General features: G+C 41.9%; 1 protein-coding gene across 2 annotated transcripts in view; it reads left to right on the top strand.

Moving 5' to 3' along the window:
* The window catches only part of b4galt2 (UDP-Gal:betaGlcNAc beta 1,4- galactosyltransferase, polypeptide 2), a 172979-nt gene that overhangs the window by 81049 nt on the left and 64572 nt on the right, over positions 1-27358 (top strand). For both annotated transcript variants that reach the window (XM_070973854.1, XM_070973855.1), the window contains exons 3-4: positions 684-802; positions 1878-1994. In XM_070973854.1, the coding sequence (XP_070829955.1) occupies positions 684-802; positions 1878-1994 (236 nt within the window). The remainder of the gene's footprint in view (positions 1-683; positions 803-1877; positions 1995-27358) is intronic.

The raw sequence follows: 27358 nt of genomic DNA, 5'->3' as shown, positions 1-27358 counted from the left end.
TAAATTGACTAACGAGTTATGTTTCTGACGCTGAAAAAAAAAAAAAAAAGCACTAATGAGTGAAATTTTGCCACAGAATGAGCGCTCAAAGTCTGGCTTGTTAAAATGAGAGCTATGGTTGCAGGGCTTTGGTTTGAGCCCAAACAGCGAAGCTTGCTCATATATTTTAATGATCCTAGCTCTCCGAACCAGGGTCTGTATTTACCATCCGGGCCAGAGATTTGAAGCCAACCCTTCTTTTAAATTAGTCTGAGTCCGCAGTCTCATGCACACAGAAACACGTGCCTGGTTCGGATTTGATCCGTCAGTATCCGAAGCGATGATGGATAGATTTATAATCATATAACATATGGTGTGGCTTCATCACTGAGCAGCGTAATTACCTTTCATGTTGTGTTTACACTGACTGACTTCAAAGTCTTTGTTTATTTTTTAGGAATATATATTTTCCAAAGCCTGTGCATCTTATTAAATGCTGCATTATGCAGAGCGTATCCCTTGAAACCATTATTTCTGCGCGCATTGCTTTGATACACGTACAGTATTGCTTTGAAGCTAAAAGCTCCCTCTCTGTCCCTCACTCCCTCTCTTGCTTTCTTTCTCCTTCTCATCTGTTTCGTCTTTCCACTCCTGTCTTATCCTCTTCATCTCGCTAACTCATCCCTCTTTCCTTATTTCCTCAGTGGGGCGTCTGTTGATCGAGTTCAGCTCCCAGATGACGATGGAACGAGTGCAGAAAGAAAACCCCAATGTGACGGAGGGAGGCCGCTACACGCCTCCTGACTGCCGGCCTCGATGGAAGGTCTGTGTACATGTCTCTCAGTCTGTGTCACAGGTTTTGATTAAAATATGCAGACTCACACATTTGAGTATGGAAGCCCATTTCTGCCAGCATAAGAAATAAAAAGAACAACAACACTGAAATAGTAAAAGTTATGAATTATTGCACCAAAGGTAGTAAGAGTCATGAGACAGTGAATCAAGGTTTGAAGTTACTAAATCAAAATCAAGAGTAACGAGGTTAAAATTTTGTCTCACTCGCCAGACTCGCCCAGCGAAGTTCTCATTTTCATTCCAACACGTCTAACTTTTGATCTGTTAGAATTGGGCTTCCATATTTTCTCTCCGTATCAGATTAAATTTAGAAAAAGCAAAGCAGAAGCCTGTGCATAATAGCAGTCTGGCAGGCGGCTTCAAACACTTGTCTCACAACGTGTCCGGCGTCAGATTTGGTCCCAAAGAAAAAAAAAGATGAAGCGTTTGAAGTCTTTCTCTTCATAACACTTCACTTAGGTCAGGGTGCTTCTGTTAGCAGCAAACATAAAACTGAATAGGTGCACCCATCACAAGTCCTAACTACACAGAAAGCAAGGTCAATTTGCCGCCAGTCATCATCTGAGTGCAAAATTACCATGAACTTACACGGTAAATTACAGTTCAACCTTGGACTGTTTCTACGACTGAGAGCGACTCAGCGAAAGCACAGACACGCAGCACGGCCTCAGATCTGCACAGTCATTTAGAGCTTCTTCATTGAGCTGCTTCATTCATAATCAATGAGAAGCAACTTTTATGTACACTGTGACATTAACCAGGGGGATTTTCTACGGGAATGGCTTTCTGGTGCAGTTCACCGTAAGATGAAACAAAGCTCATTTAAGCATAATTACTCAAACAAACACTCTTTGGAGATTTGAAAGAGAAAGACTTCAGACTGTGCCCCTTGACTCATTAGACTTGTGTCTTGTTTTCTTTGCCAGCATTGATTTAATTATGCATTTGAGTGGTTCTCCATCCAATGGAAATATGGTAATGCTTTACAGTAAATGTTCCTGTCGAAGGTGAACAAATGACCTACTGAAACTGTCCTTGTTTAGGTGGCCATCATCATCCCGTTCCGCCACAGAGAAAATCACCTAAAGTACTGGCTCCACTACCTCCACCCGATCCTCAGGCGGCAGAGGATTGACTACGGCATCTACATCATCAACCAGGTAGATCAGGCGAGAGGTCCTGAATGCAAGTTAGGCCAGGGTCCTCTGGCTGCAAGTAACCCTCATATTCTTTCAGTCATTTCTTACATAAAGTTTGCATGTGAAAGGAAATGTTAAGGACTGAAAGGAAGAAAGTGGAGGCTGGAGTCGGCCTCCAGCGACTCGCTCAAGCACAGGCTCCACGAGCAGGCAGCCCGGTGACGTACGTCAAACATGGTCTCGCTCAAGTTTTGATCTTGTGGTTCAAGCAGGCAGCAGTTCTCAGTAAAAGACAAGAAGGCGAACAGGTGAAGGCTCTCTCTCAGTCCAACTGTGGCACAACAGAGTCAACACAAAGCTGCTTCGCATGAGCGCTAATGCTGTGTTTAAGTCATGTGTGATTCACATGTAAAAGGCTTCACATCATCAAGACAGTTGTATGATTATAGACTTTGTTATGTGAGGCTATGAATACTGCTGTAGTGATGATATACCACCATATGCATTGAATTTGAGTTAAATTGCATTGAACTTTGGTCCTCGGCTGATAGCCCTGCCCACTACCAGCCAGCCAAAACACAGAGAAAGTAATAATGTGAGCTGCTACTTAACATAATCGATTAATTTGAATTATATGTTAGAAAATGGTGAAAAATGAGCGTAACAATTGCCCACAGCCCAAGGCGATGTCTGCTGTTGTATTTGAGGCCAGTTGGTAGTGCGAGTGTGAAGGATGGACCAGCATGCAGCCGAGTTTTTTTCAGAATAAAAATACAGATCAGCAACAGAAAGAAGAAACAAAAACTCACAGTACACAAAACATTGGCCTCCATGGCCCTTCGACTGCTCCTCCATTTTCCTGAAGACCTGCTGTCACCTGCTGTCAACAGCCAATCAGGGACGGTCTCTGGAATTAGTGGCACATTAACCCAGGTGGGATCAATTTCCCCTTATTAGGAGCTAAATGGTACTCAGTTGAACTTGTGAATTCACCCTCTCGAGAGGCGTAACCAAAAGCAATCATACAGCAAGTATAGCTGTTATATAAATACTGTCGAAGTATCAAAATGCTCAATGAACTAAGAAAAGTACACAGCTCATATTCAGAAATCTGCACCTTTAAATGAGCCGTAAAGACTTTCGTAGGGTTGTAATGTCATAACTGTACAGTCACCTCCCTCAGCCTCACCCATGGTTATAAAAACACCTGCAGAGCAGGTGCTTGCCCAGGCCCATGAGAGCTGACCAATCAGAGCACACTGGGCTTTTTGGAAGAGGGGCCTTAAAGAGACAGGCACTAAAAACAGTGTTTCAGACAGAGGGTGAAAAGAGGTGCTGCAGCAGTTGACAATATAAGAAAAGTAATGTGTTTTTTGAAGATGACGGCATGTGAACATTTTCTGGTTGACACCCAGAATAAAAGTATGACCCTGGAAATGAGCATAATATTTGACCTTTAAAGGGTCGGGCACGTCAGGGAATTAAAACCCCCCTACGGAAAAAACCTGTGTCAGCAGGAAGACGACATGCAAGTGAACAAGCATTTCTCAAACATGACGAGTTCACAGCTCATATAAATGTAGATCAGATGAGCCAGAGGAAGGTGCTCCTTCCTCTCAGCATGCATAGCAGCAGGAAATTACATATTGGGGATGGAGACAGTACACTGAGTGACATCTACAAACTGCTTGTTTTGTCCAACCAAGAGTCCAACACGTCCAAGATATTCAGCACTAAAGAAAAACCTGCAAAGCAGCAAATCCTCACGTTTGAAAAGCTACAACCAGAATTTTTAATAGATTTTTGCCTCCACCAGCATTCAAAATGTTCATATTGAGAAAATTCAAATGTGAATTTCTGCTTTTATCAAGCTTCAGTGTGTGACGGGATGCAAAGTAGGTCATAGGCAGGAAAAATGAATAATCATAGCTTGCAAAGGCCTCAGTTTTATGATAAACAGGACAAGTAAAAGGCTGTAGGAATATCTTATTGCAAGTTCAAATTACTGTATGATGAGAACTAGACGTGAACTAAATCTGTCAGCTCAGGTTAAGTTCTGAGTCGTCAAAGAATAATTAGAACACCTTTCCCACCATCAGGTATTTCAAATCATTAAAAAGGTGGAAAGCGTCGATTACTGCATGTCGAAGCTGAGAACAAGTCAATTTGCAGGTGCTCAAACCCCTTAAGGCCTCTTTCCCCATCCATAACTTCACTGACTGTCTCATCTGCTGACAAAAACCCATCTGCAGAGTAAATCAGCAGCGTATTTACTTTCACTGCTCTCGCTTCAGCAGAAGCACAAGGAGCTTGATTTTCTAAGCAATGTTGTGAGAGTGTGTGTGAGTCTTCCACACTGCTTTGGGTGAGAGTTCTTCTTCTGCATTATGGGTAATGAGCTCTTCTTTCTGCCCTTTCTCTCCCCTGTGGGCCATGCGCAACGCCTTAATCACTCCCCCTGTGGAACAGACCTTTGGTTCCGCCTGCCCTGCTGTGCTCTGCTCTTGATATGGCTATGTTCCAGTGTCTTACTCTATCGCTCTCACTTTTACACTTTTACACACATAAACATACGTCTTTCTAACTCAAATGTGAAGCTGTTAGTGAGGGTAAGCAGGGTTTGCGGAGCCGTTAGAGTGGGCACAATACTCCTGCCATTTTTTACCTAACCTTCACTTCCCTTTCTTTTCTCTAAGAGTGGGATTTTTCTGCTTTCACTTTATCTTCACTTTCATCTGGAGGCAGTGGAGCTCGCTCAGAGGTCTTCACACATACATGTAGTTTTTAATCGGATTCACCACCAGTGGGTGGATGTAACTAAGTACATTTACTCACTCAGAGGTAAATAAACTGTTTAAAAAGCTTGTGCTAGCTGGCAAATGCATCGTCACAAAGCAGAAAACGGCTGTTTTTCAGAGCTCATGAAAAGTTTTTAGAGCTATGTGTTTCTCACAGGACACCAGTGCTACAAACACACGATGATCTTATAGAATATGATGCGTTGCTCTGGATTAAAATACCCAACAGTATAAAAAGAAGTTGAAATGAGCTGAACCTTAAACATCTACAGCAGTAAAATGCCACATGCACAGTGATATTAATGCAAAGACATCAGATATAATAGTAAAACGTCAACAGGGACAATTTATTTTATTTTAGATACATTTTGCTGATAATGCTTACATATTCGTACTTACGTAAGGCTCTGAATCTAGGACGTGGTATGTTGCGTATTAGTACTGTATTTTGACTTGAAGTAAAGCATCTGAATACTTCCTCGACCACTGATTATGCTACGTTCATTTCATTTCTGTTTCCCCACTTTTCTCCAGTCACTGTGAACTTTGGAAGTTCTACAAAAGTGAAAATGAATAACAATAAAGATAACACTCATAAACTTCATTTAGCAGCTTTCAGAACAAAGGATACAAAGTAGGAAAAAAATTAAAACGATTAAACACTCCAATTAAATGAAACCAGGCCATTTAATTATATAGAATAAAACAATAAAGGAGCAAATAAGATGAAAACAGTAAAACAAACAAATGAAACATATTGAAACAGGAACAAACATTAATTAAACATTAATTAAAGTCTGAAAGTGTTCAGCCTCTCACATTAAAAGAATTATATAAATCCTGGTAGTTTCAAGGAGCCGCGTAAGAAAGCTGTCTTCTTGCTTTTGTCCGTCTAAATCATGAAATGGTGTTTAGCTGAAAGCATCATTAATGCCATTCAAAACCAAGGACGGTTACAGAATGAGGGCTTTTGGCACAGGAGGTAAGTCCTCGGTCATCCAGCTGAAGGACAGCCCACTCCTTACACGAGCTTCCCCACACTCAGGCTCTCGTGTTGTGTTTTTTTCCTAATATAACGTCACACCATGAAGTGACATGATTTCACAGTCGGCAGCGACGTCAGCGGCGCTGCTGCTGCATCTTCAGCTCTTTCAGCTGCACTTCAGACAGATGCTGATCCACTGCCTGGCTGTAATTATCTGTAAAACCATCACAATTTTTTCACCTCTTCATGATTTAGAAGTTCAGAGAGGACTTTGTTTGAAGTGGAAATTACTCGTGTGTATTTTTAATGAATTTGAAAACAGATATATTCTCTCTTGCGAGCAGCGATGCAGGTGCATTTTGTAGTGAGGTTAATTCCTGCCTCTTGTTTTTGGGTGAGCTTTGAACTGACCCAAAGATTACCTCTGATTTCAAGCCCCTCTACGCAGCCAGCGTTACTTCCTGTTTTCAGTTAATGATCTTTCTCAAACAGAGAATAGAGTGGTGATTAATAATTGGACGAAAGCCATTATTATGGCAGTCAGGCTGCAGCTTGTGTATGTGTATGTGTCAGTGTCCGCATCATTAGCATGGATAGCGATAGCGGTCAGCAAGCTAACCCGGTAACACAGTGCACACACTGAGCCAAAGAAAGCTTAGCAACAGACAGAAAATATTTTCAGATTTTCCTCTGATGTCCTTCGACTGCTCTGCATTGACTGTCTGATTTAAGGAGTTCTCTGATGGACAGATAGCTTGTTGCTAAAGTAACTACTAACTCCTGCTAACTGTAGCTGACGTTGGCTGGCCAGCTCAGTTAGCCGTGCAGTTAGCAGTCAGTTAGCTGACAAAGCTCGCAGCACCGGGGGAGTGTTGGTGTTTACACGTTCATGGCACCTATTTTGCTTGTTTTAATACCATTGTGGCATTTAACAGAGCTGTTTATTTATTAGACTAGCTTATCTTCTGCAGCTCCTGCCACAGTCATACGTCATCGGCCTGTTTTAGCAACAGCTTAAATTGTTAACTGGAGCATAAAATTTGTAAAGTTCTTTGTTAAAAAATGTTGGGTGAACAGTGCGGCTAATCAACATTGTCAGGAAATGACTCAGCGGGGCTTTAAATGACCACAGCTGGAGGTATCTGCTTCACCTCGAGTACCCGTAATAATGACGGCTCAGCCTGCCCTTTAAAACTGTTTTAGACTGTTTCCAAAATCAGCAACTGCTGAAGGGTGTAAAACTTTTGGTTTCTCCTTGATTGAAATTTAGATTTTGTACTAATTGGTAAGGAAGGGCATCTTGAGGTGATCCATTTTTTATTCAGCATTTGCTCATCTAATATTATCATTGTGTAATGTTGCAGTTAGCTTCAAATCTGAGCACTGCTGCACTTCTCTACCCAGTTTTTATGTGAGACTTGAACTCTGGCCGGAAGCATCCTCCACAAATTAGAAAAATGAAAAAGTTTCCCAGTCTGTACCTTCAGGCAGGTCTGTTTCTTTAAAAAACAAATAAACAACCAAAACTTTGGGGCATGTTTTAAAAATATCCAATTATCTTTGGATTTAATCGTGTTTTCTTCACTGTCCCACTGTTTCAAATCCTCAAACGTACGTGCATTTCCTTCAGAGAGGTCAGACACGTGGACATCAACCTGCCAAGCGAGCTGACAGGAAGTCCCGAAAACTGGCGGTGAAGCAGGTAACTACAAATAGGACGGACAATCTGGCAGACTGAGAGGAGGCGAATCAAGGCGACAGAGGTGGGATTTTGATGACAGGAAGCCCTGATGTATCTGACACGATGGGCGATTAATCCTTTACACCCGGCACCATCGTGCCTGCTCGAGTGTTAAATGGGTGAAAGTCTGGAACCTTTTTAACACAGCTGCTGGAGGGGCATCGTGGGGGGGGGGGTGAGCGGTGATAATTTACCCCCTCCAGTCTCATCCTTGCTAACAGATCATGGCTGCCACGTCCTCAGAGTCAAAACAGTCGTTTTGTGGGGGAAGAAATCCTTGGTGATAAAAGCAAATACTCTGGGTACTTTTAAACATGCAAAGACGCACATGCATGAACACACACATATACAAGTGAAAGTCAGTGTTTCCCACACAGAGGCGCACTCATCAAGGGCCTGCTGAAGTATGTTAAAGCCTGCCGGAGTGGTGGTGCTATGGCGAGATTGTAGCAGGCTGATGCGTCTTGGACACCTGACAGTCAGAGATACAGCCACACACCAGCCTGCTTTTAACCCGATGGTGTGATCTCTTCCTGTCATCACACGCAATCGAGGGCACGCACGTCAACACGAGCGAGCAGTGCGGATAAAAATGGACAGCACGGTTAAGACGGTGAGAGGAAGAGCAAAGGTGGAGCTGAGCAGAGCAGAAGTCCAGACAGAGGTCTGAGGAAATGCCAGATTATGCAGATTAATATTTATTCCTGTAGCCTTGATTGAGGAAGTGCAGTTGCATAACTTTTTAAAACTGTTTTGAATGCTTTTAAAGCTATTTTGCGCAGTAATGAAACTAAATGATGGTGGAATAATGGCATAAATCATAAATGGAGAAAATGTTTTGGCCAGTCTGTGTGGTCTGATGCGAATGTGCAGAGATTGGCTGATGGTGGATTCTCAGCCCGAATTATTATCCCAGTCTGACTCTGTCCTTGTATAACTGAAAAAAAATAAATGTTTTAAGCTTCACTTATTTACATTTCAAGCACAGACTGAGTCTTTAACACATTATTTCCCTCCAGCTGATCAACAGACTGCACAGCAACAGCAGCTGGTGGTCTTTAGAATATAATGATTATTTATACGTAATGAGCCGCTTTATACAACCCTTGTTATCACCTGACAGAAGTTTCATACTTTGGTTATTGAAGGTGATAGATGTCCGTTGAAAGAAGAAAAAAAAAAAAAGCTAAAACGTGAACCTTGAGTTTAGAAAATTGCCCTGCAGAGCTGTTGTCAATTAATCTGAGAATGACTTTCTCCATAGTAACTAATAGTGTTGTAAATGTCCAAAAATAATGGAAAATGCCTGTGACAATCTCCTGGAGCTCAAGGTAGCAACTTCAAATGTCTTGTTTTGTCTGAGCAGCTCTTCAGAACACAAAGATTTTCAACTTGATGTCAAACAAGACAGAAAAGCTTTTAATCCTCACATTCATGAAGCTAAAACCAGCAATTTGGGGGCATTCTTGCTGAGAACATGACTCAAACCATTATTCGCGTAGCAAAATAGTTGGCACTCTTGGCACTTTCTTGTGTATACCAGGAAGCGGTATGATAATAATGATTTAGGAATAAGCGCATAGGTCAAAGGTCAGCTCACAGTCTCGGCTACTAAAAAATGCGAATTCCTATTAAAACTGGCTGAATTCATGTGAACATGGCCGCTCTCTCCCCTCACTGCACCGTCCTGCTGCCGTTGTTTTTCTCCAACCGGACATTTTTAAGCAGCTATCATCTCGCTCTGAAAAGTGGAGCTGCTGCTGAGGTACGGTGAGTAGGCGTTGCAGAGGGATCATGCGGAAAGTTATATAGCAACCTTGCTGTTCTGCCCTGCTGCTCTGTGTCCTCTCTGCCTGCCGAGGACCGGGGCCAATGTTTGTTTGTTGGCCGTCAGCTCATCATGTAAACTGGAGGAAAGCCCAGAGAGAGGGACAGAAAGAGCAAAAAAAAAAAAGCAGGTGAGAAACATGGAGGGAGGGAGGTGAGTGACAGAAGTAATGAACAAAGAAGAGCCATCTGCTGTTATGGTTTTTATGGGAGCTTAACGTCGATCCAAAGCTGGATGCCATTATTGATTTATAACATCTAATACACTGCAGCTATAGGGGAAGACTATAAAGCAAAAGTCACATAATATTCAGCTTCGTGTTGTTTCTCCCCTGATATCTGCAGTGGTGGATGAAGTACACAGATCCAGCACAACAAAGTAAAAATACTACTTGAATGACAAGTAGACGCTGGTCATTCAAAAAGTAGAAAGACTGAAGTATAATCTGTAAAATAGTAGTAGAAGTGGCTTTGTAGTAAAATGGTCCCTTAAATTGGAAACATTAATGTAAGCGGGCTGCACGGTGGCACAGCAGGTAGTGCACGTGCCTCACAGCAAGAAGGTCGCTGGTTCGATTCCCGGGTTGGGCCTTTCTGTGTGAAGTTTGCATGTTCTTCCCGTGCATGCGTAGGTTCTCCAGGTACTCCGGCTTCCTCCCACAGACCAAAAACATGCTCATTAGGTTGATTGGTGACTCTAAATTGCCCCTAGGTGTGAGTGTGAGTGTGAATGGTTGTGTGTATGTGCCCTGCGACCGGTCCAGGGTGTACCCAGCCTCCCGCCCATCGACAGCCGAGATAGGCTCCGGCCCCCCGCGACCCCGAAAGAGATAAGCGGCATAGAAGATGGATGGATGGATGGATGGATGCATGGATATTAATGTAAGCAGCATTTTGCTGCTGTAGGTGGTCAAAGTAAGCTTGAACTGCTTTATACAGTTATGTGCTTTTTTGTTGTGCCTCCTAACCGAGTAGTCAGGCTACTTACTGGGAGAGAAAAATAAAATTCTGCTTCATAAATTTCGGTCTCAGAAATTTTTATTCATCTGTGGACTTCCTCACCTGTTTGAGAAATACTCAATACTTTTTCCTCTCTCAGTCTCGAACAGTTATTAAAATGAAATCATCTGAGAAGTTTGGAGGGGGAATGTGTCTTTGGTGAAATTTCTAACAAATCATGGACATCTGAAATGTGACAAGAGGTCCAGTTAGTTTTCTTTTATGAGGTCACGAGACAGAAAGTCTTGGAATCACTGTCTGAAAGGTCCCCTAATATGCTCATTTTCAGGTTCATCATAAAACTCAGGTCTGATTATTCATTTTTCCTGCCTATGACCTACTTTGCATCCCATCACACACTGAAGCTTGATAAAAGCAGAAATTCACATTTGAATTTTCTCAATTTGAACACTTTGAATGCTGATGGAGGCAAAAATCCTTTAGAAATTCTGGTTCTAGCTTTTCAAACGTGAGGATTTGCTGCTTTGCAGGTTTTTCTTTAGTGCTGAATATCTTGGACATGTTGGACTCTTGGTTGGACAAAACAAGCAGTTTGTAGATGTCACTCAGTGTACTTTCTCCATCCCCAATATGCCATCTGATCTACATTTATATGAGCCGTGAACTCATCGTGTTTGAGAAATGCTTGTTCACTTGCATGTCGTCTTCCTGCTCACACAGGTGAGCCCGACCCTTTAAAGGTCCAATATCGTGCTCATTTTCAGGCTCATACTTTTATTTTGGGTGTCTACCAGAAAATGTTTACATGCTTTCATCTTCAAAAAAATTATTTTTCTCATATTGTCCACTGCTGCAGCACCTCTATTCACACTCTGTCTGAAACACTGTTTTTAGTGCCTGTCTCTTTAAGGCCACTGTACCATATAGCCCAGTGTGCTCTGATTGGTCAGCTCTGACCGTGTTGCCACATCGGCTCTGCTAAGCTGTTTCTCAATACCAAGTACGCCAAGTTCGGACTTACGAACTTGGCAGTTCGGACTTAGCAAGTTCAGCTTGGGAGTACAGTCTCTCCAGGACGGGAGGACGCAGGACCGTCATTCTACAATTGGGACAGCAGCATACTTGATGATGTTAGCAGGACGACACATCTCCGAAAACTTTGGAGCAAATTTTAAACTACGCGCTATCGTGATGAATCGACCACAGATTTTAAGTTTTAACATCCACTTTATCACATAAAATAATCTTAAAACCACATTCCGTACTACTAAAACAGCAGTATTTCGAAACTTGTAACTTATAGTTGTGAGTCCTCTCCTCCGCCATTGTTGCGACAAAATGCATTCTGGGATACGTGGTTGCCCCAAGTCTGCACAAGTCACCATCCGATGCATCCTCAATAAAGTGGGAGGTGCAAGAACACATCCGGGTATTTGAGTGTACTTATCGAGATGCGGACTTTTGAATTGGAACAGTACTTGGACTCAGAGTGATGACGTTTCTCAAGTACACAAGAACACAAGTACAGAGAAGAACACATATTGAGAAACGGCCCAATTCTTTTTCCAACCATTGGCTGTGCTGGGGCGTGGCTGAGGGCGGAGACTGACGACTCATTTAAAGACACAGTTTCTAAATACACACTGTGATCATTTCTTAGTGGACTGATTGTTCGATACTCTCACAGCATGCCTGCTTTATGACAAGGAAAAGATTATGTTTTGTGAGATCATCTCACATTTTTTTATGTGAAATGTATGTGAAAGTAACTACAGTAATAACTATAGCTGTCAGATGAATGTAGTTGAATAAAAATTACAGTATTTTCTTATGAAATGTTGTGAAGTAGAAAAAAGTCCAAGTACCTTATAGTTGGACTCAAGCACGGCACTTCAGTGACTGTGCTTAAACTTTCCACCTCTCAATATCTGGTGGCAGCAGACATGTTTCCGTAAGCATGTAACACAACTTAAAAAACACAACATGCAGACAGTAAATTGCTATAGAGAATATTCTGAGGTGCTTTTGAGTCTGAAGTACTCCTGATCTCTGGTTCTGTGGCATTTTTGCACCAGCGGAAAGTCGAGAGGACAAAAGGGAAAGCGGGATAAAATGCAACATACTGACATCTGGTGTCAACACACACAACAGTATAAGCCTCTGCTGGTGCAAAAATGCCACAAAATCTGTGTCGTCTGCAGCACTAATCCACCAAGATATGACCCGCGACTCCCTCTCTCCTTCTGCCAGCCCTCCAACCACACACACACACACACACACACACACACACACACACACACACACACACACTGACTTTCCAGTAACTCCTCTGCATGTCTGGAGTCTCAGGTTGTGTTGTGGAGGAAGGAGAGCCCAGGCAGCCTTTCCACGGTTTCTGCTTCTTATTCATGTCTACACTTCGGCTCCAGCAGCGTCCGGCACCGAGTGGACACCAGAAGATCAGGATGGATTAAGCTCTGTGTGTTTCTGTCTTTATTTGTTTGGGCTTTATGGCGAAGGTCACATTAAGGCAGGCCATGCAGTTCACTGGTCAAGGAACGGCTAGACAGGCAGCCAGTGTGTGTGTGTGTGTCTGTGTGTGACTGCCAAAACACTTCTGGACGCTGCTGGATAAACTCACCTCTGTATTTTTCTGGTCGACCTTTGTTCCACTCTCTTTGTTGTGTTGTGGCATTTCTCCATAATCATCAATCACTGGTTGGTTGCGATCTCATCGGTGCTGTCACGCGGGAACTATTAGCACGCTACTGAAATCAATCTTTTTAGTCTTTAAAGTGCCAGAATTACCGTCAGTGTTTATTAAAGGGGAACTCCACGGATTTCACGCATCGAAGTCAATTTAATTACCTCAAGTGACGTCAAGTTGAAAGAAGTGAGGTTACCTGACCTCCTCATCTCTGCTGGAGGCTACGCTAGCTGCTACTAGCATAACACAACCAAATCTCTAACCAAACTGTAGCTGTTCCAGTTGCATGATGGGAGATGTAGGTACCAGGTTTTTACAAGGACAAAGAGTGTATGAATCTCTGGTCCTGCTGCATGATTTTGATCCTTTTTTTTTAACAGTGCAACTTTAAAACACAAGTTGATGTCCAGCCCACTGAAACCGAAAAAAAAAAATACAGTTATCTGTCACATAAAACAAAAAAAATAACAAATGTTCTCATCTGACAGCTGCAATGAAGGACTTTTTGATGTTATTGCTTGAAAAAAACAATTCAAGCAATTATTTTGTCAGTCTGTCAGTCAGTTTAATCCACTAATTGTTTCAGAAATTAGGGCTGAGTGATAAGTACTTTGATATAAGTGATATATACTTGTTTGGTGTCAATATGAAACATATTTGCAGAATCGCATAAAATCAAACTGAAGGTCAATGAACTGGACTTTGTTTCACTTTGTTACCATCATAGCTGGAGCTCAGCTATGATGGTTTAACTGTGGCTCGTTTTAAAGGCTCACTTGGAGAAAACCAGTGACAGACGCAGCTCTTTACAAATGTGTTCAGACTCAAGACTTTTATAAAGCAACAGCACAATAACACAATTTTATCATCATATAGTTCATCAGCTTTGCTGGAATGTTTCAATCCCGATACCTCACTTTCCAGACCACCCAGATCAGTATAGAGCTTATTTTATCTCATGTGAAGAAGCCTTTGGAGATTATTTGAAGAGCACGAGGACGTCACACCGCGCCGCTGCCTGAAATTAGTGACCCTATTGCAAAGCTCGCTCTGTCGGCCTTTGTGTTTGTGAGTTTGATGTATAAAAAGAGAGCGATAGGAATATCCATTCAGCGGCGAAGAATATTCAATCCATGGTGCTCTTTATCTTTTGTAGGTATTAACAATTTTTTTATTCAAGTGATAGACGGAACAAAGCCTATTTAATTATAACGTTCATTATTTTCTTATCTGCTCAGAATGGGTGCAGGCCTGGGTGAGATATTTAGACGTAAACCTCTTAGAATAAAGAAAAGGCTGCACCAGACCTTGTTTTTTTTTCCACTTCTAGCTTTCAGCCTCCATTCCTCTCTCTTTCACTTTCACCACCATGCATGGTTAATGCCCTTTCTATCTTCTGCTGCTAGAAATTGAAAATGTTAAAGGAGAGAAAAGAAGAAAATGAGGGAGTTTTTGTGCAGTTGACCATGGAATAGGATATTGATCTGATGAGCAACAACTCTGTTCCTGTCCTCCTCCTTCTCCTCCTCCACCTCGTCCCCTCTTCAACTGCGTGTCACAGTGTTTGCTGAAGCGTTGTTACCGTTTTGTGGAGGAGCTATACAGTAAAATAATGTTCTTACTCGCTCCGTGCCCTTAGACCCCACCGAGTCCCACGTGCAAAGTGCTCGATATGATTGCGTTAGCCTGGGCTGTGATGAATTATAGATTTAGCTGTAAATCCCTCCTCTCCTCTCACAGCGAGTCAAACCTTTAGTCCTTTTTTGTTTCAAGTTAAACTTCTTCCAGCTTCTAATTGCATTGTGCTAAATTCACAAACTTTTCAGAGGTACAGTAAGAGCAGCAAAATGTGCTCGGGATATCCAATAACACCACAGACGGTGAGATAAAACTGCGTGACCTTTATCCAAAGCTCTTTTTGTAGGAGCATTGTGGGGATTTCTGGCCCAGCTTCACCTCCATGCTGCATGGAGAAGGGATAAAGTTTGAGGAGGTCAAGCCTCCAGCAGCACAGTAGTCTACAGAACAAGTGTCTGACAGTAAAGTTGTTCAATCAACGTCTAGAAGTCTATCTGACTTTTTTTTAACCCAGGCCTCAAAGTACAAGCAAACCTGAAGTCACGCTGACACTGTTTGGATTAAGAACGATTTAATTCCTGAATTGGTCAATCCCAGTTGACTTAGAATTGCTGCCAGATCGCTTGTTGTTTGAAAGTTTAACGATCTGGCTCTCGGACGATTGGTTGGATCTGGTTTGACAGAAGTTGTGGTCAGCTGTCTCCCAGTCTGAGCATCCAGTTTACCACATGGCTGCTGTGGAAAGACCCGTCATAAACTGTAATGAGCTCGCTTTAGTATTATCAAAGGAGTATTTTACATGTCGTGGTTAAAACTGAAATTTAGAGACAAGATTATTTGTCCAAGTGAAAGTTTTAATGTGAACCATTTCTCTAAAGTTTTACTTTGGTGGGAAGAAGTTTTATTATTGTGTCATGCAAACTGGGGAAACTATGTCCAGCCTGCTTACAAGACAACATGAATTCATACGAGCCAGATCCAGAGAGCCGCATGGAAAACATTTTCCAAACAATACCTCAAGAAAACTAAAGAAAACCAACTCGAACATCTTTCACAATCAAATAGTCAGACCTTTAATGTCTACAATAACATTCATAAATCAATGGCAAAGAGGGAGTTCAGAGAAAATACTAATTAAGTAGTTTATCTTGCCGTCCTTTGAGGCCGAGCTGGCAAACTTAAACACATCAGAATTAAACAGCCATTCCAGTTTGTGATCATCTGTACACCAGAGTGTTTCAGGGTTTTGTTGAGCCATTTGATTTGTTCAGCACAGAAGAAAACAGGATTCCTGTTATTATTATTATTATTATTATTATTATTATTATTATTATTTAAAAAATCCTGATCAGCCACAGTAATGATGTCAGTCACACACATTTGACATGCTCAGTGCACACATGCATCTTTTTTCACATGCCGATGCTCCTCACCATCAAAGTGGAAAACTTCAGCCGTGTGTTTACTTGGGTAAAAGTGCACAGTCATAATTTGAAGCATGGCGCAACAGTGATTTGACATGTCAGCACTTTGGTGATGCATAATTTAACGTGCCTTTCTTCTCTCAGCTTCCCCTTCAATCACGCGGCCATTAACGCCGAGCTGTCGAGGCAGCAAAAGACGGCGAGAGAAGAGACTAATCTGCTCCTCACTCACGCCGCCTCTTATTTTACTGATGGAGCCATGTCTCACTTTTACACTCAGTTAAAGTTTGAGTCAACTTCATCGTCCCAAGTGGGCGACAAGAGCCGCAGCAAGCGTACAAAATAAATACAAAACCCTCCACATCGACACAAGAGTCAACAGAACAAGATGTACAAACATAAGATGGAGAGGTACACACACTGTACGCTGACTGTGAATACAGACGCTGATGCAACATGCGAACAAGAGATACATGTGTGATCTTCTTGTGCAGGATCAGCATGTTAACTCCAACCTTCATGGAAAAACTACAGTGATGTCTGCTCTTGTCTGGATGTAAAATAGTTATTTAAAGACAACATGACGAATCAGAACACGTGCATTAAAAAGGACTGAATTCATTGATGAAACCAGCCTTTGAGGGCGTGAGTAACAGCTGAACTTAATGACATGTTGGGCTTTTCAGTCCCTCAGACACCGAATTGCTCCCTTTTCCTCCTTCCTTCCACTCAGGGCTGCAGTGTTGTGATATTTGGACAGCGGCCCTTCGCTCTTCACACTTCCCTCTTGTGCTGCCAGCCAAACTTGACGACCTTGCTATTCAGAGAGCTGAGAACAGCTGTATGAAACCCTCTAACCACCTTGACATGCCCTCGTTAAAAGGGCCTGGAAATGTCACTCTGATTCAAACCCATCCGGTCCTCGTCCGCCCTCCCCCGGTACCTCGGCTGTGACTCCCCCCTGCACATTGATTTGGTAGAAAAGCCAACAAATGAGTGTTTTCTGTCCTCCTTTCTCATAACGGCTGTGAGAGAACAGAAGCCTACTCCCTTCACTTTAATGGTGATTGAATGGGTTTTAGTTTGCCTGTAGGCGCCTTCAGCAGCTGGTTGAATTTTGCTGATATACAGCAAAAAATAATATCGCGTTTGAGCTCGCCTGAAAGGAAACGGCTGTTGCCTGTAAACAAATATTTTAAAATACAGACTGTGTCACAGTTGGGCCACTGTATTTGTGGAAGAGGTCGCAGATGTGGGGTTGCCTCACAAAGTGCATCTTATTTTGACCTTGGTGTTTTAGGACGGGCGGCATAGAGGTGGAAAAATCACGGCATGTAGATACGTAGCCGAGGCTAACGGGCGCTAAAGTGAGTCGCTGTGTGTGTCAGCTGTGTGATGGGCTGGCGAGGAGTCCAGAGTGTACCCCGCCTCAAGACCAGTGTGTGCTGGGACAGGTTCCAGCCCCCTGTGACCCCACACCGAATGAGCTGGGAGGGATTTTGAATATCATCATGTGAGAAATATCTTCACTCTCCCTTTATGCAGAGTGAAATTAGCAGTTTGTATCTGTTGTCTTACTTTGAATGCTGTCTGTGCTCCAGCAGGTCAGTATGAGCCTCGGTATGGTCACTGCACCATGCCTCTGGTCTGTAACACAGGCTTTCCGTTAAAAACCTCCCAGCCGGAGCTGCTCTGTTAATTCTTTTCTTCGACTTGATAAACCTCCACTCCAGGGCCACAGAAGATGTTGTGGCTCTGTAAAGACTCTGTAAAGGATTTAAATGACACCGTTATTGTCGAGGAGACATGAGCGGAAATCTGATTTCAGTGTGGGCACAGGAAATCAATATTAATGTGCAGTGTGAATGCAATAACGGCGAGACACTGATGATATGACACACATGCTAATCTCAGGTACCTAAGATAGAAAGATACGACTGAACAGATGAAGTCAGAGGGAGCATTTCAATGAGGGCTGTGCTTTATATTTGAAAAGGGAGATTACATTATCATCAACGCACATGTAGCTTAATATTCAACCGGCATGCCTGCCAGTGCTGTCAGCTATCAAGGCCAGCATCCCTTCTTTAGTTACCTCTCTGTCTCCTCTCTTTGTTTCATTCTGCAATCCTTTGAGCCAACCAGGGGCGAGGAAAGAAGAGGCTGCGCTGGAGATGGCTTATAATAATGTCAGCAGTATTAGAGATTACCAGCGGGGACGAGATCATTGTGTAAAACATACTGCGGTGAGCTATAAAGCACAGAAGTGGAATGGCAAAACGAAAATACTGCTCGTAATTGTTGAGAAAATTGCCCCAAAATGCTCTCATTTATTGTCCTTGCCTCCTAATGGCTGCAGTTTGATTCCAAAGCGAGATGAGGATGAGTGAGACTTCCTGTAACTTTCACTTGTCTCTCTCTCTTTGTTTTTCCTCTCTCACTTCCAGGCTGTCCTTTGTCAGCACCGTCGCTGGTTTTGAGAAAATGTGTGTGTGATCCCAGTTCTCGAGCACATTAAGTGCTGCGAACCACAGCATCTCATCTGTGTGATAGCTCCACATGAAGCTTTTAGCTGCGCAACAGCGTCATGAGGAAGTGCAGTTCGTCCCACAATGCATCTGCACCAATCGTGTTTTTGTCATGAATTTATTGCTGTTTGATCTTGATGAAAAGCTCCTTCTTCTACAGAGGAACATAATTAATAGTATATTACAGAAATACACACAAGCGCCGAATATTTGTGCAATGTGCTTTGTTGTGAAATGTTTGTTTGATCCTGTGATGATGTGATAAAAGTCCCGACGTGGTGATATTAATCACCAGTCTAATAGAGGAAGAACCCATGAGGAAATGAAGCTCATCTGCATATGAATGAGATTTTGACAAATGTTTTAAGTGGTTTAGTTTTCACAGAATCTAAACGTATTGCTCCCGCGATGAGATGAACAGGGAGGTTATTTCCTTCTTTTTGTTGTCAGTCTCTGTTTCAAGTAATTGCGTAAAATGACTTCAGAGTTTTGCCAAGATTAAACCACTGGATTGCAAATAATTCTGTAGTCTTCACCATCATTTCCATCAATTCTGATGAAATCATACTCACCAAAGTAATAACAGATCAGGGAACTCTAAGACGTAGTTTCACTTGGCAAAAAACATGAGCAGTCAGACTGGCATGATGGATGATATAATGGAAATCCATCCATCCATTTTGTATACAAACTATCCCTTTCAGGGTTGCGGGGGGCTGGAGCCTATCCCAGCTGTCAACGGGCGAGAGGCGGGGTACACCCTGAACCGGTCACCAGTCGATCGCAGGGCAACACACAAGACAAACAACCATTCACACTCACACTCACACCTAAGGACAATTTAGAGTCACCAATTAACCTAATGAGCATGTTTTTGGTCTGTGGGAGGAAGCCGGAGTACTCGGAGAACCCACGCATGCACGGGAAGAACATGCAAACTTCACACAGAAAGGCCGACCCGGGGATCGAACCAGGACCTTCTTGCTGTGAGGCACGCGCACTACCTGCTGCCCCACCATGCCGCCCTTATAATGGAAATGATATAATGGAAATGATGGTGAAGACTACAGAATTATTCCGCATTTGAATCCTGATGAAGGTCAAATCTGATGTTTTTTTAATATTTTCGTGAACAAGCCCTGTAATTAATACATGCTGTATATCAAACTGCTGATCGTTTCCACACGAGGACCTAAAGTTTGCTCTTTTGCATCAAGTCAGATCCACTTTTATTTGGAGGTAAACCTGAAATCAAACACCAGAGATGTTGTCCCATTTGAACGTAGAGCGAGTACAGCTGCTCAGAGGTGAGCCAGGAATTTCTAAACTATGATGGAGACGAACAGCAGATAGTTTGGACAGTTATGTAAGAGTCTGTCTTTGCTTTCTCTTCCAAATTCAGTCTAACCTGTTTACAACCTGACTGAAGAGTTTTATTTCATTATAGCAATGTTGTTGCATTCTTACATCTCAAGGCCATTGAGTTGTCCCTCAGTAACCTCCTAATAACTGCTTATTGATAGTAAGGAAGTTGTTGTGCATGACCCCCAGAATAAGGCATCAATCAGTGCTTTAAAATGACTAATGAAGAGCCAATATGCTGCTAATATGCCTGCTAATAAGCAGCTAATTAATGGTGAATGTGTGCCAATATGTATATAAGTGTATCTATATCTATATCTATATATATATAAGTGTTACCCTAAAGTTTCACTTGTCAGACAAACTGCAAGTTCCTTAAAGGTTTCACATTCGGCCCCCCTTCATCTGAATGACATTCTGCAAAGTAAAAAAAAAAAAAAAAAAGTTGCATTTTGACATCAAGGACAGCGCTGTTTCCATTTTTGATGACGGATGTTAAAGCGGCCAATAATGCAGCGTCCGCATGATGGGCCATGGGATGCGGTGTGATAGCAGGTGTTATACCAGGCAATATAGAAGCAGTCCCTCTGAGTGGACTGACCTTCAACTTGTTTATCTTCGCCTTTGTGTCGGCAGCCCAGCCGTCAGAGAATCTCTGTGAAATGAGAAAAGGCATTCGACATCATGATGAGGGAGCCGAGGAGGATATGAGCAGGGATAAAGCACCATATTAAATGCGTGAGAATAAAAAAAATTCTGTCAATAGCAGCTAACACATCTTTGAAAATAATACATATTGATTTGGCAAAATGGATCTGATATTGTTCATCTCAAGGTCTCGGCAGAAGAGGTCTGTTCTACTCGGAGCCGCGGCACAGCAAAAGCTTCCTTTTGAAAAATTAAACAAAGAGACGGATTGTACTGTGCGTTGGGAGAGAAGAGCCTGCTGTCAAGATATCTGACGTGACCTTCGCTCTGTGAAAGATGCCATTCTGTCTCTTTTTTTGCAGTTATTCTGCATCCGTTTTTCTCAGCGGTATGGTTTTGAATAGTGGGAGTTAGAATACAAGAGTTAGAAGTGATGACTGACTTTGATTTCCGCTCGGGGAGGAGAGCAGAGGGACAGAGACTGAGGAAGGCAAGACAAAATTGTTTGAGGAGATTTGAGTTATTTTTGCTGGTTATTTCTGCTTTCGGTTGGTGTGTGAAGAAATGTACAGATGTAGAGTTCTGTACAGATTACATGAGATGTAATGAATAAGCCTGATATCACATCAAATGTGCAGCCAGTGCTTTGTTTAATTGATCTTTGATCAGGTTTTGCAGCAAGAAAGGAGGAGAAGCTTTTGAGATAAGTCTCTGAATTTCTGGAGTTACTGTACATAACTCTCGGCTTTCCAACCCAGGACTTCAGAATAAAATCTCAGACAGGGCAAACCGTTAATTGTTTATTTTCCGATGTTGTCTGCAGAATCATAGCTTCTTTGGATTACCTTCTGCTTTGCACCCAAACTTGAACAACTGAAAGAAGAAGTAATGCAGCAAGCAGACATGAAAATATAATTAAAATAGATGACATAGAGCACATTATAGAAACCCACACTTTAAAATGATAGCATCCTCCAAATCTCAAGTACAAAACCAGATAAGGAAAAACAGCTGTTTTTAAAATCCAGGTAGCTTCCAAGAACTTCTGCTTGAAATCACAAATAAATGTCACAACATATTAACTCAAGGAAACTGTTGTTTTAATGGCGAAAGAAATGTCCTTTTATGTCATACTTTGCAATTTATTTTGCTACCAAATGCAGCGTTCAGCTGTCTGCCTTGACAGCAGCCTGATGTCTCATCTGCCCTCAAGAAACGCCACTTAGATTCCAGTCATGTCGTTCTTTGCCTCTACCTCACCCGTTATTTTCATGTCTCAGGATTTCTTATTGTGTATTACTACTAACGTGCTATTAACCTGCTGCCCTCACTATCTGTGTCGGTGCACAGCTATGCAGCGGGGTAAACACACTTAATATAAAGGTTGAGGACAGCTGCTGCCATATAGTATAGACTAACTGTTGCATTATAGTTATTTAGTGAATATACTGCACATATAGAATCCACAAGAATAAAATTCAAGAGTAAAATACATTCACAGTTAGCCCAATATTAAGTAACCATCGCTTAGATGGTTGTATTAGCAACAAATTAGCCGCAAACAGCTAGCATGATGGCTGGATTAGCGGTAAACTGATAGCAGAAAAAAATTATTAACAAATCTATTAATACAAACGCATTTGGGGTGTAGAGAAAAGGCGTCTGTCAATATTTGCTGTCACAGACAAAATGGCGGATGCAAAAAATGACAGTTAAACTGTAACTGCCGTGGAACTGTGCCAGTAGTGGTTGCCATTAGCAACAGAATGTTCAACTAGACCCAGCTGCAAGTGGCAGAATAATGTCCGGAAAAAAAAAAAAACAACAAAGAGGCAAAGATGGTCATCAGATCACCTCTGTGCTTGCTCCCACTCTAACTAACCAAAACTTAAACTATAATTAGAGGGATAAATGTTCACAATTAGCCCCTAAATTTTTTTGTATTTTCGAAGGAGTCTTTCAAGTGCAAAATTTTATTTTTTCTGCTTTTGCTGTTCTTTGGTGGAGGAATTTATCATGTTTGACCCCACAAACACCCACATGAAATGCTTACTTTCACACTGGAACACACAGTTCAGTGACATTTGACTCGCCAGTTGGAAATAAAAGGAGTGGAAATGTAATGGGGCTAATGGGGATTAAGTTAGGATCAGCACCTTGACCTCAGTGATGCCAATTCATTCGCCCTCTACTTCATAATACAGGCTGAAACGTAATGTTCCCAAGACATGCACTTGGAAGAAAAAAGACCTTTATACATAAAGAACAAAAGCTCTTCTGTGGTTGTGTGTGAGTGTGGATTGGTGGGAGGATGTTTATTTCAGCAACTTGCAGACGGTTTGTCTGTCTCTAAGGAAGCAGGCATTCAACCCTGACTATTGTGCGTAATAGGCTGGTGTATCTCTGTCTAGCCTCACACCGGCTCTTCCTCCTGCCTTTTGTCTTTGTTTTTTCTTTCCCTATTGCCTGTTTCTCTCTTTCTGTACATTCCTTTATGCTCTCTCCCTCTGTTCCCTGTCCTTCCTCCCTTGTCTTTCCCCTCACTCTCCACCACCTGGCATTTTCCAGAGAGAGTGTGGCGGCTGTTGATGACTCAGGCGAATGTGTGTGCGTATGTGTTGGAGGGGAGGTAATTCAGGGAATCATGGCCATTCTCGCTCGTCCTCCCGCATGATGGATTACCAGGCTGAGGAGAGACCTCACAGAGCATGAAGAACCACCTAACTCTGCCATGATTACATACAATTTGCTTTTTAACAAAGCAAAGAGAAGTAACAAAACACATAAAGGTCTACATAATCCTATACACACACACACACACACACACACACACACACACACACACACACACACATATATACATATATATACATATATATGTATACATCCATCCAGCTAGAAGGTCGCTGGTTTGATTTCCAACTCCTCCGAGTCTGCATGTCGAAGTGTCCTTGATACTGAACTTCAAAATCCGATGTTGTGTGTGACTGGGTGAATGTGGCATGTGTTGTAAAGCGCTTTGAGTGCTCACCGTAGAGCAGTGCTATATAAATGCAGTCCATTTACCATTCCTGAGTTCTAATGACACATTGTGTTAGCTAATCCAAGTTTATCATGTTTAAAGGCTAAGTGATCAATAGAAAATCCTTGTACAGTTATCTTAGTGCTGCTGCAAACTGTTGTGCCAGTTAAAGAATAAAAGTGGCCTTCTTAGGCTAGTTGAACATCGAGTGCATCAGCATTTGTGGGTTTAATTTATCGTTTCAAAATGGCGAGGAAAAAAAGAACTTTCTTCCGGAACTCGTCAGTCTATTGTTGTTCTGAGAAATGAAGGCTATACTATGCAAGAAAGTGCAGTGAAACTGAAGCTCTCATACAACGGTGTACTTCATAGAACAGTGCAAACTGGCTCTAACCAGAATAGAAAGAGATGTGGGAGGCCCTGGTGCACAACTGAGCAAGAGGACCAGTGCATCAGAGTCTCTGGTTTGAGAAACAGAGGCCTCACAGGTCTTCAACTGGCAGCTTCATTTAATAGTACCCGCAAAAGTCCAATCTCAACATCAACAATGGCGAAGCAACTCCAGGATATTTGTCTTCCAGGCAGAGTAGCGAAGAAAACCATATCTGACACTGGCCAATTAAGATAGACAAAATAACACACAAACCAAAGACATGAAAAAAGTGTTTTGGACAGCAAATCTAATTTTGAGGATCACAGAACAGAACAAACAAAAAGATGCTAGAGGAGCTCGTGATGATGTCTATGAAGAGGAAACTTGATGGTCTGAGGATGCTTTGATGGTAAAGTGGGAGATTTGTACAAGGTAAAAGGGATCTTGCAGAACCAAGGCGGTCACTCCATTTTGTAACACCACACCCTGTGGACAGCGCTTGATTAGAGTCAGTTTCCATCTACAAAATGGAGAATAACCCAAAGCACAGCTCCAAACTATTTAGGAAGAAGCAGCCAGCTGCTACTCTGTCTATAACGGAGTGGCCAGCGCTGTTTATTGAGCTGTTGTGGGCACATACATAGTATGTAAGACATATTCATCAAGCCAATCCAAGCCTTGGAAGGAAGCCTTTGGAAGCATGGTCTGAAACCTCTTCAGATTACCTCAACAAAACAGCCACAAGGCCAAAGGTCTGCTAGACTGTAATTGCCGCAAATGGAAGATTCTTTGACAAAAGCAAAGTTTGAAGGACATAAAAATCATTATTTCTAACCTTGTTTTCATGGAAAACATGACATTTTCTGGGTGAGCCCAAACTTTTGAGTGGTAGTCTGTGAATCTGAGTGTCTGGCTGTTGCTTGCCTTGGTCAACTTATTTCTTTTATCTAGTGACTAATGTATGAACGTCAGTTAAATTTCGCCTTACTGCACAGAAATAATAGTCCTGATACAAATAATCCTGCCTCCAGCTCTGGTGCAGTGTTAGCAGAATTTTTTAAATAGTTGTCAAGTAAACATTATAGATTTGTCCTTCACACATGAACCTTTTCTTTGGTCAGCACAGCCTGGGTCACATAGGTCCTGAGTGCTGATTACCACTGGGACCACATACCTACGATACCGAGCTCCGTCTCTAGAAACAAACAGTCAGAGAAATCTCCTGAGATATGTTGTTTATTGTCACCACCAAATAAGCCCCATACAATCATTTAAGTGTCAAAATGTCATACAAGTCATATGAAATAGGGTCATTACTTCCTAAATGTGATGTGTTTCCTGTTGGAGCAGGTGTGTAAACCGGTGGGTTACCAGTAATGGAGACAGAGAGAAGTTTCTGATTATTGGCTGAAAGTTACAAGAGTTGAGAAATACAAGTGTAATATTGCACAGAAAAGCACTGAATATTAAACACAGAATATGACCAGTCATGTGAAATTGTACTATTTCTCACAGCTCCATCCATCACAACTAAGCTTGATGAAACTCAATAACTCCATGGTCTTATTCAGCGTACTAGTCTGTTCCCAACATGACAAAATCAGAAGAGATTATCAGATCTTCACAAAGCCTCTTTCATCTCTCAGAGAAAATAAATTATTGTTCAACTATTCTCCTTCCCAGACTCAGTAAAGGGTGCCAAACATTACTGATGCATTGTATCCCTTCCTTAAGATGACGTTGATGTAAGAAGAGATGCTTTAACACTTTAAAAGCAAGCTGAAGGTTTACTGGGTCTTTAAATGGATCCCAGTGACATATTGTTGTCTAGACATATACATGAATGGTTTAGCTCTTGAGGAAAATTTTATATTGTACATAATTTCAGTGGTTGCATAAAAGCAAGATAAACAGTGCTCAAGGCAAAAAGTCATACTGAATTAACGTTCATATACTGCAGCTTTGTGCGCGCACACACGCGCACACACACACTCGCACCAACCTTTAGAAAATAAACAACTCAAACAGCACAACTTGGGACAGGAAGTTGAGCTCCACGACGCTTTCAATTATTAATTTTCTGAGCTCATCATAGTTTAAATGGTTTTAAATTTTTCAGTTTTTAATTCTTGTATCAAGAATTTGAAGCATGTGAGGAGGAAAAGATCAAACAGTTGAAAATTGAGATCAGCAAGACACATTGAAAGTTAATTTCAGATGAAGACAGCTTAATGTTGCCTTACACTACTCCCATTTCCCTGAGCTATCAATGCTTTGTACTGTACATTCCTCTGAAAGATCTTAATTTGTGGTAAATGTGCACTGGGGAAAGGGAGGTCACAGGCTGTGTTAGCCTGCTCAGTGGGATATCGCCATTTTCCTCCACCATCCCTCTTTTTTATTTTTTCCACCCCATCATATGTATGACCTTTAAAATGTTGCAGAATGGAGGGCAGCTTCTGTTGGGGTTTAATTATAAACTGACCGGAGGTCACATCATATCACCGAGGGGCCTTGCATATTATTCAAGGATTTGAGACCAATGACGGCCTGTTGCCAGGCTACTGCGAGCGTACAGATGATGAAGAAAAGCAGCATAACAGAGAGGGAAAGGAAAGTCACATGCAATTTATCCAAAGTGCTTTAAATCAGGCCAATATAATAAAAATGATACTGTGCTGTGCACTGTTTAGGTTTCAAACCTGTGCCCAATATTGAAATTCATAGACGTTTCCCAGCGTGTGGCTAAAAATAAGGTTCTACTACAAAGATTAACTAATTCACTCTAATCCCCTTATGATCAAACCAATTCTGATCCTCTAAATCCAAAACAAAGATATTAAATCAAATCCCTTATAATCCACTGTAGCAAACTTTCTGCAAGCGAAACATCAGTGTCGGGTTTAAAAGGGGTTTTATCTTAGTTTTGATTAAATTTCTTCCGGAGATTGGTTTTCATTATAATTTCATGGTGAAAGCTAATTGGACTGTTAATTAGAAGTTTCAGAGGTGTCTCCGGCTATAAAACACTTTGTACCCCGAGAAGGAATGTCCCATCATTAAAACATGGATTAAATTAGTGAAGTGTGCACATTTTAGACAGTTCTTAACGTAAATGAAATGAATCTTCCAATATATATCCTTGATCTGCAACAGATGGCACGTATACTTGTCCAAAGTGGGTCAAATCTCCATTTGAAAGATTATCTTGAATGAGATTCTGGTGTTCCTATTATGCCAGTCTCATTCTCCACATGTAAGCTTGTAGTCGTGGCAGATCTCCAGAGGTTGCTGGTTGGATTTCGTTTGCCTTCAGTCGACCATTTGCGAAGCCCCACCCCCCTTAGTTACCGTTGCTATGCCTGTCGAGCTTTCCATTCCATAATGTTAGAGTTTTACAATAACGGTGACAGAGTTACACTCAAAGGAGTA

The sequence above is a fragment of the Chaetodon trifascialis genome, chromosome 11 (assembly GCF_039877785.1).
Source record: "Chaetodon trifascialis isolate fChaTrf1 chromosome 11, fChaTrf1.hap1, whole genome shotgun sequence".
NCBI classification, from domain to species: domain Eukaryota; kingdom Metazoa; phylum Chordata; class Actinopteri; order Chaetodontiformes; family Chaetodontidae; genus Chaetodon; species Chaetodon trifascialis.
The sequence above is the reverse complement of the archived record's forward strand: the minus strand, read 5'-3'. Positions and strand labels throughout refer to the sequence as shown.